General features: G+C 41.2%; 1 protein-coding gene across 2 annotated transcripts in view; it reads left to right on the forward strand.

The window, feature by feature from the left end:
* The first annotated feature begins 387 nt into the window (after positions 1 to 387).
* Positions 388 to 17,381, forward strand: part of DDX31 (DEAD-box helicase 31) — a 66,587-nt gene continuing 49,593 nt past the window's right edge. The window contains exons 1-12 of one of the 2 annotated variants that reach the window (XM_054007957.1): positions 388 to 663; positions 4,569 to 4,822; positions 5,778 to 5,853; positions 6,522 to 6,565; positions 7,035 to 7,105; positions 7,208 to 7,272; positions 8,627 to 8,671; positions 10,137 to 10,178; positions 12,249 to 12,313; positions 15,929 to 16,048; positions 16,437 to 16,543; positions 16,971 to 17,194. In XM_054007957.1, the coding sequence (XP_053863932.1) occupies positions 550 to 663; positions 4,569 to 4,822; positions 5,778 to 5,853; positions 6,522 to 6,565; positions 7,035 to 7,105; positions 7,208 to 7,272; positions 8,627 to 8,671; positions 10,137 to 10,178; positions 12,249 to 12,313; positions 15,929 to 16,048; positions 16,437 to 16,543; positions 16,971 to 17,194 (1,227 nt within the window). In that variant the 5' untranslated portion in view covers positions 388 to 549. Of the gene's footprint in view, positions 664 to 4,568; positions 4,823 to 5,777; positions 5,854 to 6,521; positions 6,566 to 7,034; positions 7,106 to 7,207; positions 7,273 to 8,626; positions 8,672 to 10,136; positions 10,179 to 12,248; positions 12,314 to 15,928; positions 16,049 to 16,436; positions 16,544 to 16,970; positions 17,195 to 17,381 lie in introns of those variants that run through there. The other variant, XM_054007958.1, reaches the window with a different exon arrangement.

The following is a 17,381-nucleotide window of genomic DNA, read 5'->3' on the forward strand; positions in this document are numbered from 1 at the left end:
GGAATAGGGATTGTAAAGTAATTTTAAAGCTGCTTTCTTTGGAAAGAAGCATTTTGCTCTACAAATGTAAAAGGGACATTTTAAGAATCCCATTAATCATTTATTTTGCAAAAAAGAGAGACTCCCTTCACTTTTTCCCCCAGTTTGAGAGCAGCCCAAGTGGGTGAGATTTTAAATGTCTTATTGGTACTGCAAAAAGAGAGAGAGAGATTTTAAACACTGCCCTTCAAATTAAATCCTTCCCCTCTCAGTAAGAATGTAGAAGCCTGAGCTGGTTGGCTCAAAATGTAATAATCTGTCCAGAGAAGTGCTTTTGCGATTTGCTGCTTAGGGGACTTTGCAAGACAGCTATGTTTGGGGTCCTCCTTCACTGAGCTGGGAGTGGGTAGCACATGTGGGGTCTGGTGTAGCTAGCTGCAGCTAAGTTAAACTCTGCCTTGGCGCTTCTAGTTCTCTGCAGTCGCATGGGTGTCTCTGTGGAGTAATGTCCTTCAGGGCTGTGGTTTTATTGCAGATAAAGACCCCCCTTCAAAAGCTGTGTATTAAGCCATGGAGACAGATGAGGGATTGATTCTCAACGTGAGTTCTCTGCCTTCCCCAGAGTCCCACCATTCTGCAGGACACAAGAGGTTCCGCAAGCCATTGCCCGGCAAGGACAAGTGGGTATGTTTAGTTCTTCATCCGAGTCTGATAAAAACAGAAAAAACTTTGACCAAACTATTCCAGAAAAGAATTAAACTGCAATATTATAAACCTAAACTGCTAGGGCTTGTGCTCTGCAACAAGTCATTCGCTCTTGGGTTTTTGTTTTGTTTTGTTTTGAAAGATTTGAAATGAGCATTAATTATAATTCAGTTCTCTGTAACTAGGTCCGCTGCACCCCGAATCCCTCCATCCTTAATATGGGTGATGGGATCTTGGCTCAGAGAATGGGGTAGTTCAGATAAGTGAGGTTTGAATCAGGGGTCACATGCGAATTCCCCCAAGGCCAGGTGGCTCAGCAAAATACAGTAGGACTTTAGTGCTGGGTCTGAGTGGTATTTCATTGTTTAATTCTGCCGAGCTAAGTAGCTTTGAGGAAGCTACAGTATTTGGGTGTCTACGGTCTGGGAGAAAGGAACATCAGAAGTAGACTTTGAAGTCTGATCTTAGAGGATCTTGCTGTTTCAGCTTCCACTGATTACTCAAAGATTTTGGTCTCCCTGGTATTTTTGGATAATTGAGGTTGCATTGTAGTTAAGGTTACATATGGACTTTCATGATGAATTTCTTTTTTTCAATCGCTTGTAACTTTCTCAGAAATTCTGCTTTGGGGTTTGTGTTTTTCTATATTTGGTCTCAGTCCGAAGGTGAATTTTATATTATTTGTTTGATTCTGTGAGATTCACTAACACAAACCAGTACCAACAGTATGCTTCCCTTATGCCTAATTAAAAAGCCCCCAACTTTATAAAAACTGCCTGCTCCTGCAATGCTTACTGCTTACTCAGACCTTCCTATTGTCTTTAGCACAGCTACTGATGTGAAGAAAGACTACTCATATGAGAAAGGGTCACAGGATTGGTTCTTTAGGCCCCAATGCTGCAGCTGGATTTGCCTGGGCACATCATTGTGAGGCTCTGCACAGACACAGCCGTCTGCCTGCACTGTGGGGAGGGATAGCTCAGTGGCTTGAGCATTGACCTGCTAAATCCAGGGTTGTGAGTTCAATCCTTGAGGGGGATCTGGGGCAAAAATCTGTCTGGGGATTGTTCCTGCTCTGAGCAGGGAGCTAGACTAGATGACTTCCTGAGGTCCCTTTCAACCCTGATAGTCTGTGTACTTGAAGGATTTTGTCCTGGTGCTTTAATCCTGCAATCTATCTGTGTGGACAGGGGCCTGGTCATAGAACCACTGAGTTGGCTCTGTGCAGATGCAGAAGTCCTTCTGTGAGGAGCTCATTGCAGGGTCAGAGCCTTAGGTGCATTAAATTCAATGGGGCTGTTCACAGCATTAAAGCTAAGCATATGCACACATTTTTGCCAGATTGGAACCTTAGTTTGTGAACTCTTCAAAGTAGGGACTTTGTCATAGTCATAGAGTTTAAGGCCAGAAGGGACCACAGATCATTTCGTTTGACCTCTAGTATAGCACAGGCCACCACCACCACCTGCAGTCTTCATTTGTCTTGAATAGTACCAAGCATAGTTAACAAATGATAATAAATATTATTAATATATAGATTAATCATTGTATAGTGACAAGCCTTGATCAGTAAATGAAATGCCAAAAGGGCTGCATAAGTATCTACAGCCAAGAACATTTATAGTACTGGGTCTTGTGCTTTGGAGTCTATTGGGTTCCACCCCCATGGATGGAATTTGCACCCATGCTGAGTCCTGTTGAAGTCAGTGTGCCTTTACATGAGTGCAAAGGTCTCCCCATGTAGATGTGATTTTTGGATTAGGATCGTTGGCTGTGAATATCCAAGTGAAAGAATACATCATCTGATGGGCATGATTTTGAAAATGGCAGGTGTGCGCCTCTTTGTAACTTAATCCTTTTTGAACTTCGGATGCTAGGAAGATTCTCAGCAGTCTACAGGCCGCCACTTTCTCAGTTTATGATTTGTTCTTGAGTCATTTGAAGCTTGTTGAATTTTGGGTAAATTTTCAAAAGCACCTATATGACTTAAGCACTTTTGAAAATTACATAATCAATGCAATTATAGGATTCAGTTAGCAAGTTATTTCCCAGTAGAGGAGAGAATTCTGAAGGAAGTTGTTTAACATCATGAGCATATGACAAATCTTCTTAATCACTGTGAGAACATGATGGTTTTTAAGTGGATGCAGATGTGTTAACATTTTTGTTATTAGTATGAAAATATGTGCGATGTAAGTGTTTGAGGGCACTGGGGTAGGTTGATATTAGATGGGGCACGTAGGAGTGGGATTGGTGACATCTTAACTGCCTGATTGGGGAACTTTTTAAAGAAAAAAGTGTTGCATTGACAGTCCCCCTTTGAATTTGAGCACATTTTGGAAGAATGTGTAAGATGTTGGACAACATTAAATAAGATAAGTCAATGGAAGAAAGGACATGGAGGGGTAATAAAAAATATTCAAAGAGAAATTGATGTACTCAAGTGCTTAAGACTTCTGTTAGCCATCTATGAAATAAGGGCCAGACCCTGAACTGGTGTAAATTAACACAGTTTCATTGATGTCACTAGCATTGCATTGATTTACACCAGATAAGGAGCATGCCCTAAGAGTTTATGTTTTGTAAAGGCCGATATAATTGAAGAAAGACTGGCCGAACATCATAAAGGGTTTGAGAGACATGTGCAGAGAGGGCTGGGAAGATTGCAAAATGAAATCAAAAACATGAAGGATAGGGAGAAAATATAAGGACGAGTACAGAAAGAATAGAGGATTGCTCAGAGAGTTAAGGTGATCCAGAAAGTTTTCAAGTACGTAAGCAAAACAACGTGACTGATGTAGGACATGCATGAGATGGTGAAGGACATTAAGGGTATGTCTATACTACCCGCCGGATCAGCAGGTAGTGTTCGATGTTTCGGGGATCGATTTATCGCGTCTCGTCTGGACACGATAAAATGATCCCCGAATCGATGCCCGTACTCCACCTCGGCAGGAGTAAGTGGAGTCGACGGGGGAGCCGCGGCAGTCGACTTGCCGCCATGAGGACGGCCAGGTTAGTCAAACTAAGATACTTTGAATTCAGCTATGCGAATAACATAGCTGAAGTTGCGTATCTTAGTTCGAACCCCCCCGCTAGTGTAGCCCAGGCCTTAGTGATGGAAGAAAGGTGGGTTTTTTTTGGTTTTGTTTTGAAATGGAGATATCCCATCTCCTAGAGCTGGAAGGGACCTTGAAAGGTCATCGAGTCCAGCCCCATGCCTTCACTAGCAGGACCAAGTACTGATTTTGCCCCAGATCCCTAAGTGGCCCCCTCAAGGATTGAACTCACAACCCTGGGTTTAACAGCCAATGCTCAAACCACTGAGCTATCCCTCCCCTCAAGTTAAATTAATTGTGTGCCTCAGTATTGACAGAGGAATATGGGGTGAGCAAAAACAATTCTCAGAGGAAGCAGAAGGAATTTCAAAAGAAATCAAGATCACTATAGAGCCAGGAATAGAGAGATCAGAATTCCTGAAGCCTGATGGAAGCACAGGTCAGAATCAGGGAGGATTCATTCCAGAAAGAAAGAAAGAAAGAGGGGTGGCGGTCTGGCTTTAATCTGATCATGAGATTCGCACAGCAATTGATTTGGATGACATATATTTTAAAGAGGGTACTGTTCAGTTACTACAGAAAATGGATCAGATACTGTAGTAACGGGCACCAAAATAAGAATTTAGATTATTACTATTTGTATTACAGTTTCTGCTCTGAAGAATGTGAACAGGTCGAGTTGCAAAATCAAACCCTGTTCTCTATACATGGGCATGAAGGTTCCAATAGGAAGAGATGCAACTCTCTAGGGCCTTAGGAAGGTTATAATATTGCATAGTTAATCCTTACATACTAATCCATCCTGTTTATTTGCTAACACTGAAGCAATCTAAAGCTCTGAAAAGGAAGCTCCAATGGGCAGACGAAGGCACACCTTCAAAGCAGAAACCCAAGTTGTCAGTATCCCCGATCAAGAAATGCACTAAGGAGGCTGACATCTGCGTGAAAGGAAATTTGTCATCAAAATCTCCTCCGAAGAAGCACTCGACGGTCAGACAGAATGAGAGCCTAAGCAGCAGACCTTTCATTAAGACGTCTTGTCTGTTTAAAAACAACCCTAAGATTCCAGAAATTCACAGGTATTTTAAGCAAACAACGCCCCCCCCCCCCCCCCCAAAAAAAAGCTATTGATTTCTCACCTTTATATGTACAAAGCATGAGGCTTTGTCCTTTCCCCCCCTTTGCTATGTACTTACAGTCTCATCATCCATCTAGTATGGTGGTTTTCAGCCATTTCTAGACCAGGATCCCCCATCCATGTACCTTGGTTCTAGCCAGGCTCCTTCTCCTATTTAACAATCTGAGAAGGTATAAGAATGCATGTAGAATAGACTAGGAAGGGCAGGGTAGTTGTGACCCCCATGCTGAGAGCCTCTGATCTAATAAGACAAAGATTGAATTAAGTGGCAGGGGGAAGAATTGGATTGAGGGTTGGTTGGTATTTTCAAAAGACCCATGACAGAGAGTGGTCTCAAACCACTCAAATAGACTGTACCTCTCCCTAGATTTATAACATCGTAGCATGGAGTCCATCCTGGTTTAAAACCTTTGCCCTATGGATTTAACCTGGCTCTAAATTGTTTTATTTCTTGATTGTGCTTTATGAATCCCATGCCCTTTGGTGGGGTAGGCCCTGAAGAGCTGGAGTATTGTAATGGGTTCCCTAGCTGCTGTTAACAATGTACTGACTAGGTAGTTTTCCTTCATTGTCTGTTGTCGTGCTGGATTGTGAAAGTAGGCTTTAATGGGAGCCCCTGTAAAGAAAAAGCAGCATTAAGTAAGGAGTCAGATTCACTTTTGCTGTCTCCGGAAGGTGCAAATTACATTAGGATTCCACTGGAGGGTGCCCCGGAGATGTGCTGAATCAGCATATTCCATGGCTGGCCTGACTATGTCCCTTCCCCAGGCAAATGTCTTGTTCCAGGCAATCTTTGCATTGGAACCCAAGCTTGACTCTCCTATGAATCTGGCCCAGAGCCTGTGGGTGATTGGAACTGTCTCACGTTGCTTTGGATTATTTCCCCTAACTTGCAGAGGTGGAGTGAAACAGGTGCAGGAAAAAGTTTTCACTTCAGATTCTTTCAGCCAGCTGGACCTCCATCCCCATCTGGTGAGTGCTAGACTGGCAACCAGGTCATTGTGTAGTGGTGTAAGGCTGTTTTACTGAGTTATTTTTAATGGGTCTTTGTTTGGGAGTGTTTGTGTTTTTATACTTGGAGATGAACTTTTGGAGGATATCCCTCTGTGAAGTGAGACATGCTCCTTGTAGAAACCGCTTCTGGTGACTCAGATTAACTCATTAGTGATGATGCCATCTGAGGGCAGTTTTTGCATCAACATCCCCATCAGTACCCTTAGCTGTGCTCCATCCAACATCAGCAACCCACATCAGCACTACATGCAGATGCCATTTCAACCCCAGTAGCCCATACCCCCACCAGTCCCAGATCCATCTTTCTCAGCTAACACCAGGCCCAGCTGGCACCCAATCCCACTGCATCCAAACACCTCTCATGGTTTCATGTGGGTTGCAGACTAAAATATGTTGAGGCTCACTCAGAGGCCATGATTTGGTAGCATGTCATAACCCACCAGGATTAGGGACTAGCAGGAATGCTTGTAGAACTAGTGAACTTTTCCACGCACTTGCCTGGATTAGTGATCAGAAAGAGGGAGAGAATACCAGGCTTTGGGGTTTCTCCCTCTCCTGCATTGCAGAAGTCATGAAAGTGAGTAGTAGAGCATTAAAACCTTTTAACACTGTATTTATCCCTTTAGATTTCCACAATAACCACGGTCTTGAAGATGTCTAGTATGACCAGGTAAACTAACCTGTATAAAATACTTTCCACTTCTGTAGCACCTTCCATTGGATGATCTCCAAGCCCTTTACAAACGTAATTAATTCATAAACCCCCACAATTCCTGTGAAAGTCTACGGGAGCTGTGAGTGTGCTGCACCTCCAAAAATCAAGCCATAAAGTAACTTGGTGTAGAGAGTCATTGGCAGTGCTGGAAATGGAACCCAGGAGTCCTGGCTCTTGGGCTTTAACCACAAAATCATCCTTATTTCTATTTAGCATACATAACATTTTTTTGTTGCTCTATTTTCACGAATCCCCGTTTCTGAGGTAGTAATTTTCAGCAATAACCGGGAGAGCACCCAGGTTGTGTAAACCCAGGAACATGGTTTTGAAACAATTGAAGGGTTTTAAAACCTCACATCTTTATAAATACTTTGAGACTGAGTTGGTGCTTGTGTGTTCTTAATTTGTGTTATTTGTTACATAGTGTTCAGAAGCAAACTATTCCTGTGCTGCTAAAAGGCAAGGATGCACTTGTGAGGTCCCAGACAGGGTCAGGTCAGTATTTAATTGACAGTGTTCCTTACTCAGGCACCATATTGTTTGGATTCCGTATACTCAAACTAAGCATTATGTTCACCTGTTGTTTTTCTTACTAAGGTAAAACTCTTGCCTATGGCATCCCCCTTGTACAGTCCTTGCAGGGAATGAAGTCAAAAATACAGGTATGTACCATAGAAATAAGTCTGCTCTCTTTTAATTTTCGAAGCAATAAAAATAAATTACAGCTGGTGCACTGAGGTCAGTAGTGTCTCTTCTGGTTATGATGGTTAAGCAATCTCTCTCCCTATTTAGTTATGACATTTCGGAATTTGGCCTACATGGCCCTCGTACTCTGTAAATCTAAAAGCAATATAAGAAAAATATTAAGGGCTATATGTGCCCCTACACTTAATGTAGCAAAGAGGGTGGGTGGATGGGCCAAAATCTCAAGGTGGGGAGTAGGGGTAGGGAAATATCTGTGTAGCGGGAAAGATGGTTACATGGTAGATTTCCTCCACCACTCCGGCATAGCTACCTCTTTCCTCTCTGCAGCAATAGAGCCTGGCTCCATGTTGCTGAAGCAGGAGGAGTCAGGGAACAGCTACTTTATCCTACATGTTCCCTCTCAAGTCCATCAAGAGTTACCATGCTTAAAGCATTTGGAGGTTGTCATTTCTAGAAGGAGCAGTAGCTCCCTCTCCATGTCTTTTCAAAGTCTGGTGGGAGTGGTCAGTGTATGCCAGGAGGCTGGCTTCAAAGCATGGCAGTGGTTCAGAACTAGGGTGGAGGTCTGGAGGCTTGCAAAGCCTCCTGGTATGCTTTCTCCTCTTCATGTTCCGGCCTCCAGATACAGTATTTCAACAGCCTGTCCCCAATCAGATCAATATGTTGACCCAGGGCTGCAGATCCGTCCTCCTGTTTTGTGCCTCTTTAGGGTGTGACAAGAGGGATTTGTTCTTAAATTCTTTATGGGTTGAAATAATTGCAGAACAGCCTGGGTTGTCACTATCTGTCCCTTGTGTGTCTGATTGTTCCTGTGCATCAAATATTAGTGTATTTCTGCAGACTAAAAAATGTGAAATTGTATAGATCATATATAACAGGTGTGTGTAACATAAAAAAATCTTAGCTACACAATGAGCATGGTGGATTTCAGAGTGCAAAAAAGAGAAGACCATCCTCTACTAATATTTAAAGGCTGTTAGCAGGGAGGGGAAAAAAGATTTGTTTATGATTATAAGTAGGAATAATGGAATGACACTGTGCAAAAGCGAATGTAGGTCGAATATCAGGGGCAAACTTCCTAATAGAGCTCTGCTGCCCAGTAGAAATTCACTAGAAGCCTTAAGGGAAGTGATGGAATCTCCATTGCTTTGAGTCATTTCAAACTGGACTGGGCAACGCAGTGAGGGGGACAATCCTGCCTTGAATCCCAGTAGGATTGATTTCATGAGCTAATAGCCACCTCTGTCTTCTATGATTCTCTGAGTTCATGGTGCATTCTGCTCAATGGTACTCTGTCTCTTCTATTTGCAGCGCAGCGATGGGCCTTATGCACTTATATTAGTTCCAACAAGAGAGGTAAGTTAAGTCGCCTTTTTTCTAAGGTTAGTGCTGGCATTTTACGGTTGTGGTTTCTGTTACTTTCTCAGACCCTGAGTATTTGGCCGTTGACTCCAGTAGGAGCAGGTTTGGGCTATTGGCAAGCTCAAGCGTTCTCGTGAGATATCTTAGCTAGTGAGCAGTAAGCTGGGGAGAAACATTCAAGTTTCCCCTTGTGTTTAAGAATTGGTTGGCAACATTGGAAACTCCTTGGCTTAATACGTGGGAAGGGAGAAATTTGTCTAGCATGGGAAGGGAGAGTTTGTGAGCTGCAAACGCAAGAGTTTATACAGACATTCCTGTTGATGTTTAAAGCCTCTTTTCAAATCCATCAGTGAATGTCTGGCAAACTAGGAGTTGGTTTGTTCTCTGAACTCTTATTTGGTTTGTTTTATTTGCCTTACAAAGGCAATTTCAGAGCAGAGGATCAATGTTTTCCGTATCAAACGCTAATAACTTCCATGTGGAGAATTGATCACAGGTAACTAGTTTTGGGCACAATGTTTTATGCAACCTGCACTGCAGTATCTCAGCTCAACCCTGGGAAGGGAGAAGGCTCTGAAGCTATTTAAATTTTTACAGCAGTAAACTTTCTGCTTCGCCAGGATGCTCCATGAATACTAAGCAGGTTCGTAAGATGGAGTCAAGGGTTGCTGTTGAGCACATTTTTAAAGTTGGTCTGTGATTACAATTGGTATTATTTTTACTTTCCAGAGTTTGTAATGGCCTCTTTGAAAGTTTGGCAAATAAATAATATTTAGCACTTGCCCATGTATCGTCAGAGGAATTCAAATCATTTTACCTGCATAAATAAGCCTCACTCATATACATGTGCAATGTGAGCTAGGTAGATACTATCCCCACTTTGCAGGTGGGGAAATGAAGTTGCAGAAAGGTCAGATGGCATGTCCTCAGTCGCACAGTGAGTCAGTGGCAGTGCTGAGATTGCAACCCACAAGTGCTGGCTGCCAGTCCACTGCTTTAACCTATGGTTTACACTCCCTTTCTCTAACAGTTTTCTCCCGGAAGAGATTCCATATTATCCCACACTGGTTTTAGTGAAGGAAAACCCAGCATGCCTTGGATAGTTTCTTTCTTGTGCATCAGCATCACTGAAGATGTTAATAGAAATGTGCACAGGTCTGAGAACAGTGTTTATTAATTTGAACCAGCAGAGGGAGCACAAGACATTGTTTTTGTATAGGTCCAAAGCTAATAGAGGTTTTTTCTTTTTTTGTTGACTATTTAATTGATAGGATACTGGGTGGGGTATATCTATTTTTTTATTTAATAAAGATATTTAGAATTCTAATAACATACATCACCAGTTTTTAAGAGTCTGCAGAAAAATTAAAAATTTGATCTAAATTGCGTGACGCTATCCTTCTAATACAGACGTGTCAGACTCCCATAAAACTTTATTTTCATCTGTTGATATTTGCAGCTAGCCCTACAGAGCTTTGATACAGTCCAGAAATTGCTGAAGGTAAGGATTTCATTCTTTATTTCCTCCTCACTCCTTTTGCTGTGAGATGCTAAGCACCGTCACTTCCCCTAAGCGCAATAGGGAGTTGAGGGGACTCAGTACCTAACAGGATTTCTGGTCCTTAAAATAAAGAATAAAACCAGTTCACTTTATTTTTAGCATTCAAGGGAAAGCCCAGCGGATTGAAGCTTGATTTTTCCTATTGGATGTTTTCAACTATTCAGTGACTGCTGTGGTGATTCATTATAATACCCTAGGGAGCTAAATACGTATTTGTTAAAGAAGAGTAATAGATATTAAAAATAGATTTTTTTGCAATGTTTTGTTTTTAGAGATGCCTGCCACTGCTTCAGAATTTCCATGGTTCTGAATGGGAACTCTTACGTGGACAGATGCCACTGGACTCAGATTGATGTAGTAAAATAGGCCTCAGGGAATCAAATAGCCACTCGAATGTGTGGGGAAATTGGAGACTTGCAAAGTGCTATGTTGGTACTTTTTTTTTTTCTTTAATTTGGTTAAATTAACCCAAAGAAAATGATGATAAGAATAATAGAACGTCCCTCACAACAGCTTTAGGCCATGGTCCTGCAAACATATGTTGAACTTTACTTCCATGAGTAGTTCCATTGATTTCAATGGGACTCCGGCCAGTGGTAAAATTAAGCCTGTGAATGAGCATTTGCAAGGTCTAGGCCTCAGTCTCTGCCTTCCCATGCATTCAAACAGCCAGCTGATTCCCCAAGTCCTACCCCATCACCCTACTGTCAAGGTTTTTTTTTTAATTAAAAGACATTTAAAAAATATATTAGTCATTTTTTTCTTTGTAATTAGATGTCATCATTAGAAGATCTTTGATATTAAAGTCAAATCTTCTTTTTAACATTGGCCAATTGTGTTCCATCAAGATCTAGAGTAGTTAAAGGTGACATTTCAACGGGCAGGTGGGGGGGAATTGGGCTTGCGCTCTTTTGTTTTCTTCTTTCTTATGTGTGACAGGTAATATCCATACAAACAAGACTAAACCTTGTTAAAATACAGTCCGGGCCACTGCTTTGTTATAGTATGATGGTCCAGTGTGGTAAAATTTGTAGTGTTGGTGAGGCCTACATTTTCTGGTATAATTAATTTGTTTGATCGGGTTTTTGGAAGGGCTTCCCATAATGATGAAGGGGTGGAAAGGCATTTCTGTAAGGGGCTGGCTGAATTCCTGTTGAAATGATTAATGCTGCTGGGATTTTAGTGTGTTTGTTAGGGCACCTAGAACGTTGGATACACTCCTTTTAAAATATTATTTATTTATTTATTATACGTTTGAATGTAATAAATTATTGGCGATGGTATGCTGGACTAGATGGGCCAATGATCCGCTCCATTAGGGCAGTTCTTATATTGCTACATGGCATGTAACGAGCTGAGCAGTGTTCTGGCCTTTAACTACAAGATATGTATGTACAGTGCTAAAACTTATGTTCCATCTATCTTCCACGCCCCCTCTTGAATGAGGTGGATGGGGTGCATATTTTGTTTTCCTCTGTTATAAACTGGACTACGCTCGATTCTGCTGGAGATTAGGACCCCATTGACGTCAATGACAGAACTCCTATTGACTTCAGTGGGGCTGATATTTCACCTTGGGAACCTTTATTAGCCCAATAACAAACCTATATAAAGGATCTTTATTATGTTTCTTTATATTTTGCTTGGCTATTGGAAGATTTTGCTTAAAAGGCAACAGAAAGAAATAGAATCGCAAATTGTCTTTGATCATTTAGGTTACACAGAGAGGAGGGGGAGACTTATTATATTATTGGAAGCGATGCAAAAATGATTGTATTTCCATCTTCCCAAACAACATTAGAAGCCAGTTGAATAGCTAGAATTAAATTTACCACTGATATTTAGCTGCAGGTGGTACAGTGCATGTGGGCTGTATCTGTTAGATCAAATCAGAAGCACAGCTATAAACCTGAGTTGCCTATCTGTATGTCAAGAAAAATCAGTTTTGGATTAGTATCAGCCCTCTTCTTAAGACTACTTCATATAGGTCTTGGTTTACCCCCACTGTAGCCATTTACCTGGATTGTGCCTGGCGTGCTAATGGGGGGAGAAAAGAGGAAGTCTGAAAAAGCCAGGTAGGAAGCCAACTTCTTAAAATTATATTTGGGTTCTACTTGTATCCTTTCATCTGTTTCTATTGCTGAGAATGCCTTTTTACTGGGAGAGATGCTTGTGGCTTGATCAAGCGGTGAACTTCCCAGATCTTACACAGAACTAGTGACTGGGTCAGCAGGGAGCATTCGCCTCCCTCAGTTAGCTCTAGTTTTCAAATGTTGATGAGCCTTCTGATGAGATGATCCCTGTCGATGTCAGTGTTTTTCTTCCTCTGACAAACACCTATATTTGCTTCGTCTACAGCGCTGTCTGCAACAGGAGTGTATTTGTCACGAGGAAAACAGCGGGTTTTTTTTCCCCCACTGTTAAAATCTCGCCCTTTTTATTTAATTGTAAGCAAATAATCCTAAACAGTGTTCTTGCATGAGTGGATATTACATATATAAAAGCTGTGCGGGAACCAACACTTCCATTTTGTGGGAAATTCCATGATTTTGGAATTCGTTTTAGTTCTGAATCGGAACCAAACCAAAGACTTTCTAAATATTCTGCAAAACAATTTTTGAATGTTTTTTGTTTTGGATCAAAGTTTTATTTTGATTTTGACTTGTTTTTTTAGTTTTATGTTGTAATTTATCACGTAAAATAGATTTCAAAACAACTTTTTGTTTTGAAACAAAAAATTGAAGTGTTCCGTTATGAAAAAGTCAAAATGGAACTTTTCAGCATTATCAAAGCCTTTCATTTCAATTTGTTTTCAAAATTTCCTCAAAAATCAACCCTTTCCCACAGAAAGTTTTGAGTTCGATGAAAGGATATTTTCCAATAGAAATCCTTTCCATTGGAAATTTTTTTTTTACCAGCTCTAATATATACATGTACACCCTATGTGGTTAAAAATAAAAACTGGCTTTTTTTAAAATTAAAAAAAAAATATTTAATGAACCAGCTACAATTAAATTTGCTGTAAGCTATTAAAATAATTTAACATTTAAAAAATATGCTGCCTCACTGAGTCCTCCTCAACTCTGAGTGAGTTAATACTGCTTTTTAAATTATATATAAAATCAAGAACAAAATGCATTTAATTTTTTGTGGTCCACTCAAGCTTATAAATGTCACGGTCATGTTCTACATTAAGTATCTGTATTATTGTCCGTCTTTCTAATAAGCAAGTGCTGGTATTTACATTTTTTCCAAATGGAAGTATTTGCAGTTTGTGTTTGTGCAGAAAAGCTTTTGCCTTTAATTACTTTTGGTTTCAGTTTAAGTAGCATGTGCAGCGGGAATGTTTTCTTTATTTGAATTAGTTCATTCAAAGTTGGGAAGCTGATTGGGAGTTGAAAAGGCAGGAAAGCTGGTTTTCTTCTCCAATCTATGAATAAAAAGCAGGTGGAAGACAAAGAAGTCTACTAATTCTAAACATCTGAAGGATTTGGTGCCAGATGTTCAAAGGTATTACATAAGAATGGCCATCCTGGGTCAGACCAGTGGTCCATCTAGCCCAGTATCCTGTCTTCTGACAGTGACCAATGCCTCTGCTCATTCAAAGGGAATGAACAGAACAGGGCAATTACTGAATGATCTATCCCCTATCATCCAGTCCCAGCATCTGGCAGTCAGAGGCTTAGCCATCTTGGTTAATAGCCATTGATGGACTTATCCTCTAGGAACTTACCTAATTCTTTTTGAACCCAGTTATACTTTTGGCCTTAATGATGCTGATAAGTGCCTTTTTGGGGTTTTCAGAAGTACCTAAGTAGGCTGGGTGCTGATTCTCTTTATTCCCATTGATTTCAATGGGAGTTAGGTGCCCAAACTGTGTCGGCACTTTTGAAAATCCCACTATGCACCTATCTGCATCTTTAGGTGCTTTTGACAGTGCTGGAAGCTAACAGATGAGCCAGCACTCTGATCCCTTATGTACCAATCAGCCCTTCTCCCCTTCACAAGGCTGATTGGGGATATGTGAGCTAATTAGCAGATCAGATTGGGAAGGCTGATGAACCAATTGCCCATCAGCTGAGGGGTATAAGAAAGACATAGGGAGGAAGTAGTGGAGAGAGGACCTGGGCTACCTGAGCCTGGAGTGTTCCGAGAGCTCAATAAGAGAGAGCTCTGTTCCTTTCTAGCCCTGTGGGAAAGGGCTAAAGGTGGTGAAGCGCTATAAATAATTTGCAGCACAAGACTGTATTGGTGATGGGAATGTAAATGATTCACATGAAGTTGCCTCTTACTGGACAGAGTCTGAGAAGTTTCTGGGGCATCAGAGTACGGGGACAGAGCATGCCCCGTTACAGTGCCTACATACCTTTGAAAATCTGGCCTATGCTGATCAGAAATAATCCATCAGTTCACTAACTACAGTTAATATTTCCTTTGTTTAAGAAACCAGTTTTAAAGGCAGAGCTTGTTCTGATAAACTTGCTTTTTTTTTCTTATGCATCCAGCACAATTTTAAAATGCTGGTTTTGTGTAATTTTAATTGAATTCCAGTTTCCATCCAAGTGCGGCTTGAAAAAAATCACAAATTATCATCTAGTAAATAAGTAATGCATCACTCCCCATTAGCTAACATAATAAACCATGTAAAATTCAATGAAATGTACGTCCAGCTAGAACATTGCTAAAGTAAATGTATATAGAGATAGTGTATCCTCCTGGTTAGCAAAAACAAGTACCAAATTTAGTGTAAAAGCTATATTTAGTTGCAAATCAAGATATTTTAATTGTTACCAACCAGTGAGAATGAACTCTTTTTTTTGTTTGTTTGTTTTTGTTTTGTTAAGGAAAATAACTAAAAAGTACAAATGCAAGAGAAGATTTAAAATCAATTCTTAAAATTTAGGTTTCCTGCTTGCTGATTTAAGTCATGATTAACTGTGATGATTTAAATCAGTCCACCCTGATATAGGGTGTGTGTGGAGATCTGTATTTTTATATTATTGTTTATATATAAGCAAATTGTGTGTGAGTGCACATATATTTATGCTCATAATAGCCTCAAACCCCCGTTATTTAAATTTATCACTGACGTAGGAAACCCCCCTGCATTTATCAGGACAAGACTTGAGAACCAGGAATGTCTGTGTTTTAATCTCTGACATTGGCTCACTTTGTGGCCTTGGGAAAGTTATTTAACCCTGCCTGTGTAAAATGGAGATTAAAATATTGACCTATCTCGCAGGGGGTTGCATTAATTAGCTGTATTTGTACACATGTTGAAGATAGAAAGCTCCATATTAGTGCCACATATTATTTGTATTAATGATTGGAAATGAAGAGCTAGTGTAGTAGATAACCTGAAGAGCGAGGTGAGCTATGATATGATAATCCCATTCTTGCACAGCAGCATGTGTAACTTCTGCAGGGTAAAGCTGAAAACTCAGAGGCATCTCTTGCCAACTAGGGATGAGTCGTCCTTGGTTGCTTTTTAGCTGTGTGAAGCAGCTTCTCTTTAAAGAACTAGAGTGAAATCCTGGCCCCACTGAAGTCAATGGGAGTTCTGACATTGACTCTAGTGGAGATGGGATTTCTCCCCTGTATTCTGTGGGCTCCAGTTCCCAAATCCAGATCACTGCTATTACCAGATGAAGGATAAACTGTGAACTCTTTATTTAATTTAATCTAAACAGATTACGTAAAGGAATAAATATCCTCATTTCAACTCCTGGCCGCCTGGTTGATCACATCAAGTCCACAAAGTGCATTCACTTCCGTCGTATACAGTGGCTGATTATGGATGAGGCCGACAGGTAAACTTTTAAGTGCTTAGACATTTGACATGGATAACGAGAACCTCTACAGCTACATTAGATTATGTATTCAATATTTTAAAAATAAGAGATCTAAACCGTCATGCTCCAGGGCAGAAACCAACCACTAAGTGCCTGGGGTTTGGATGATATTTCCCCTCTGGGCAGGTTATTCTACAATTGTCTATTACAGGGATTCTTGCACCTTCTGACACATCTGGTGCTGGCCACTGTTGGAGATGGGATACGGGACTAGATAGGCCACTTGTCTAATCCACTATGGCACATCCTATATTCCTAATTGGCTCATGTAGCCTTGAGCCTTCTCTTCCTTCTCTTTTCCTCTAGCTTCCCATAATGCCTTCTGTGGTCTCCATCTTCTTGGCAGGATCCTGGACATGGGCTTTGAGAAGGATGTGACCGTTATACTCAATGCTTTAAATGCAGAGAGCGAGAGGCGGCAGAATGTCCTGCTCTCAGCCACGCTCACAGAAGGTAAGTTATAGACATAGTTGCTGGAATTAAGGATGCTGGGGGTGCTACTGCACCCCCTGGCTTGAAGTGGTTTCCATCATAGACCAAGTTTACAGTTTGGTTCAATGGCTCTCAGCATCCCCACTATATAAATTGTTCCAGCACCTCTAGTTATAGCGCATGCCAAGACCATGCCTCTCTCTCAGATCACACATCTCTCATGTATCGAATATTGAAGTTTGTCGAAACGTTTTGCCAATTTCTTGAAAACGTTACACCTACATCGATTTCAAGCCGACCTCTACTGCTCCTCTAGAACAGCACGCGTTGCTCTTGAGGTGCACGTGTTTACTACGTTAATACTCAAGGAGACAAAGCGGAACGATTTCCTACCATTTACGCGCAGAGAAGCTTCTGCTTCGTGTGTAATGGATTTTGTTTGGTGCAGGAGTAACGAGGTTGGCCGATATCAGTTTGCATGATCCAGTGAGCATTGCCATTGTGGAGGAAACCTGGGACAGAACCACACCAGAGCAGGAAGCCATTGGTTCACCAGCCCGCATGGAAGAGGACGGCTTTGCCATACCGGAGAAGCTCAAGCAGCATGTGGTGGTGGTTCCCAGCAAACTGAGGCTTGTCACGCTAGCAGCTTTTATCCTGGGGAAGTGCAAGGTGAGGTTCCGTGTCTTGTATTCACGCCTGATTAGAGGGAAGTGACTCATGAGCAGTTCTACCTCCTGTTTTTCTGTAGGGTCAGGCAACGGAAAATGAAAGCGAGTAGCAGTGTTTGGCCATTGGGTTGTATGCACCAGAAGTCATTCAGTGGTCACCTGATTTTGTCTGTGAGCCAAACCCTGAG

Source organism: Malaclemys terrapin, chromosome 17 (genome assembly GCF_027887155.1).
Source record: "Malaclemys terrapin pileata isolate rMalTer1 chromosome 17, rMalTer1.hap1, whole genome shotgun sequence".
Taxonomy (NCBI): Eukaryota; Metazoa; Chordata; order Testudines; family Emydidae; genus Malaclemys; species Malaclemys terrapin.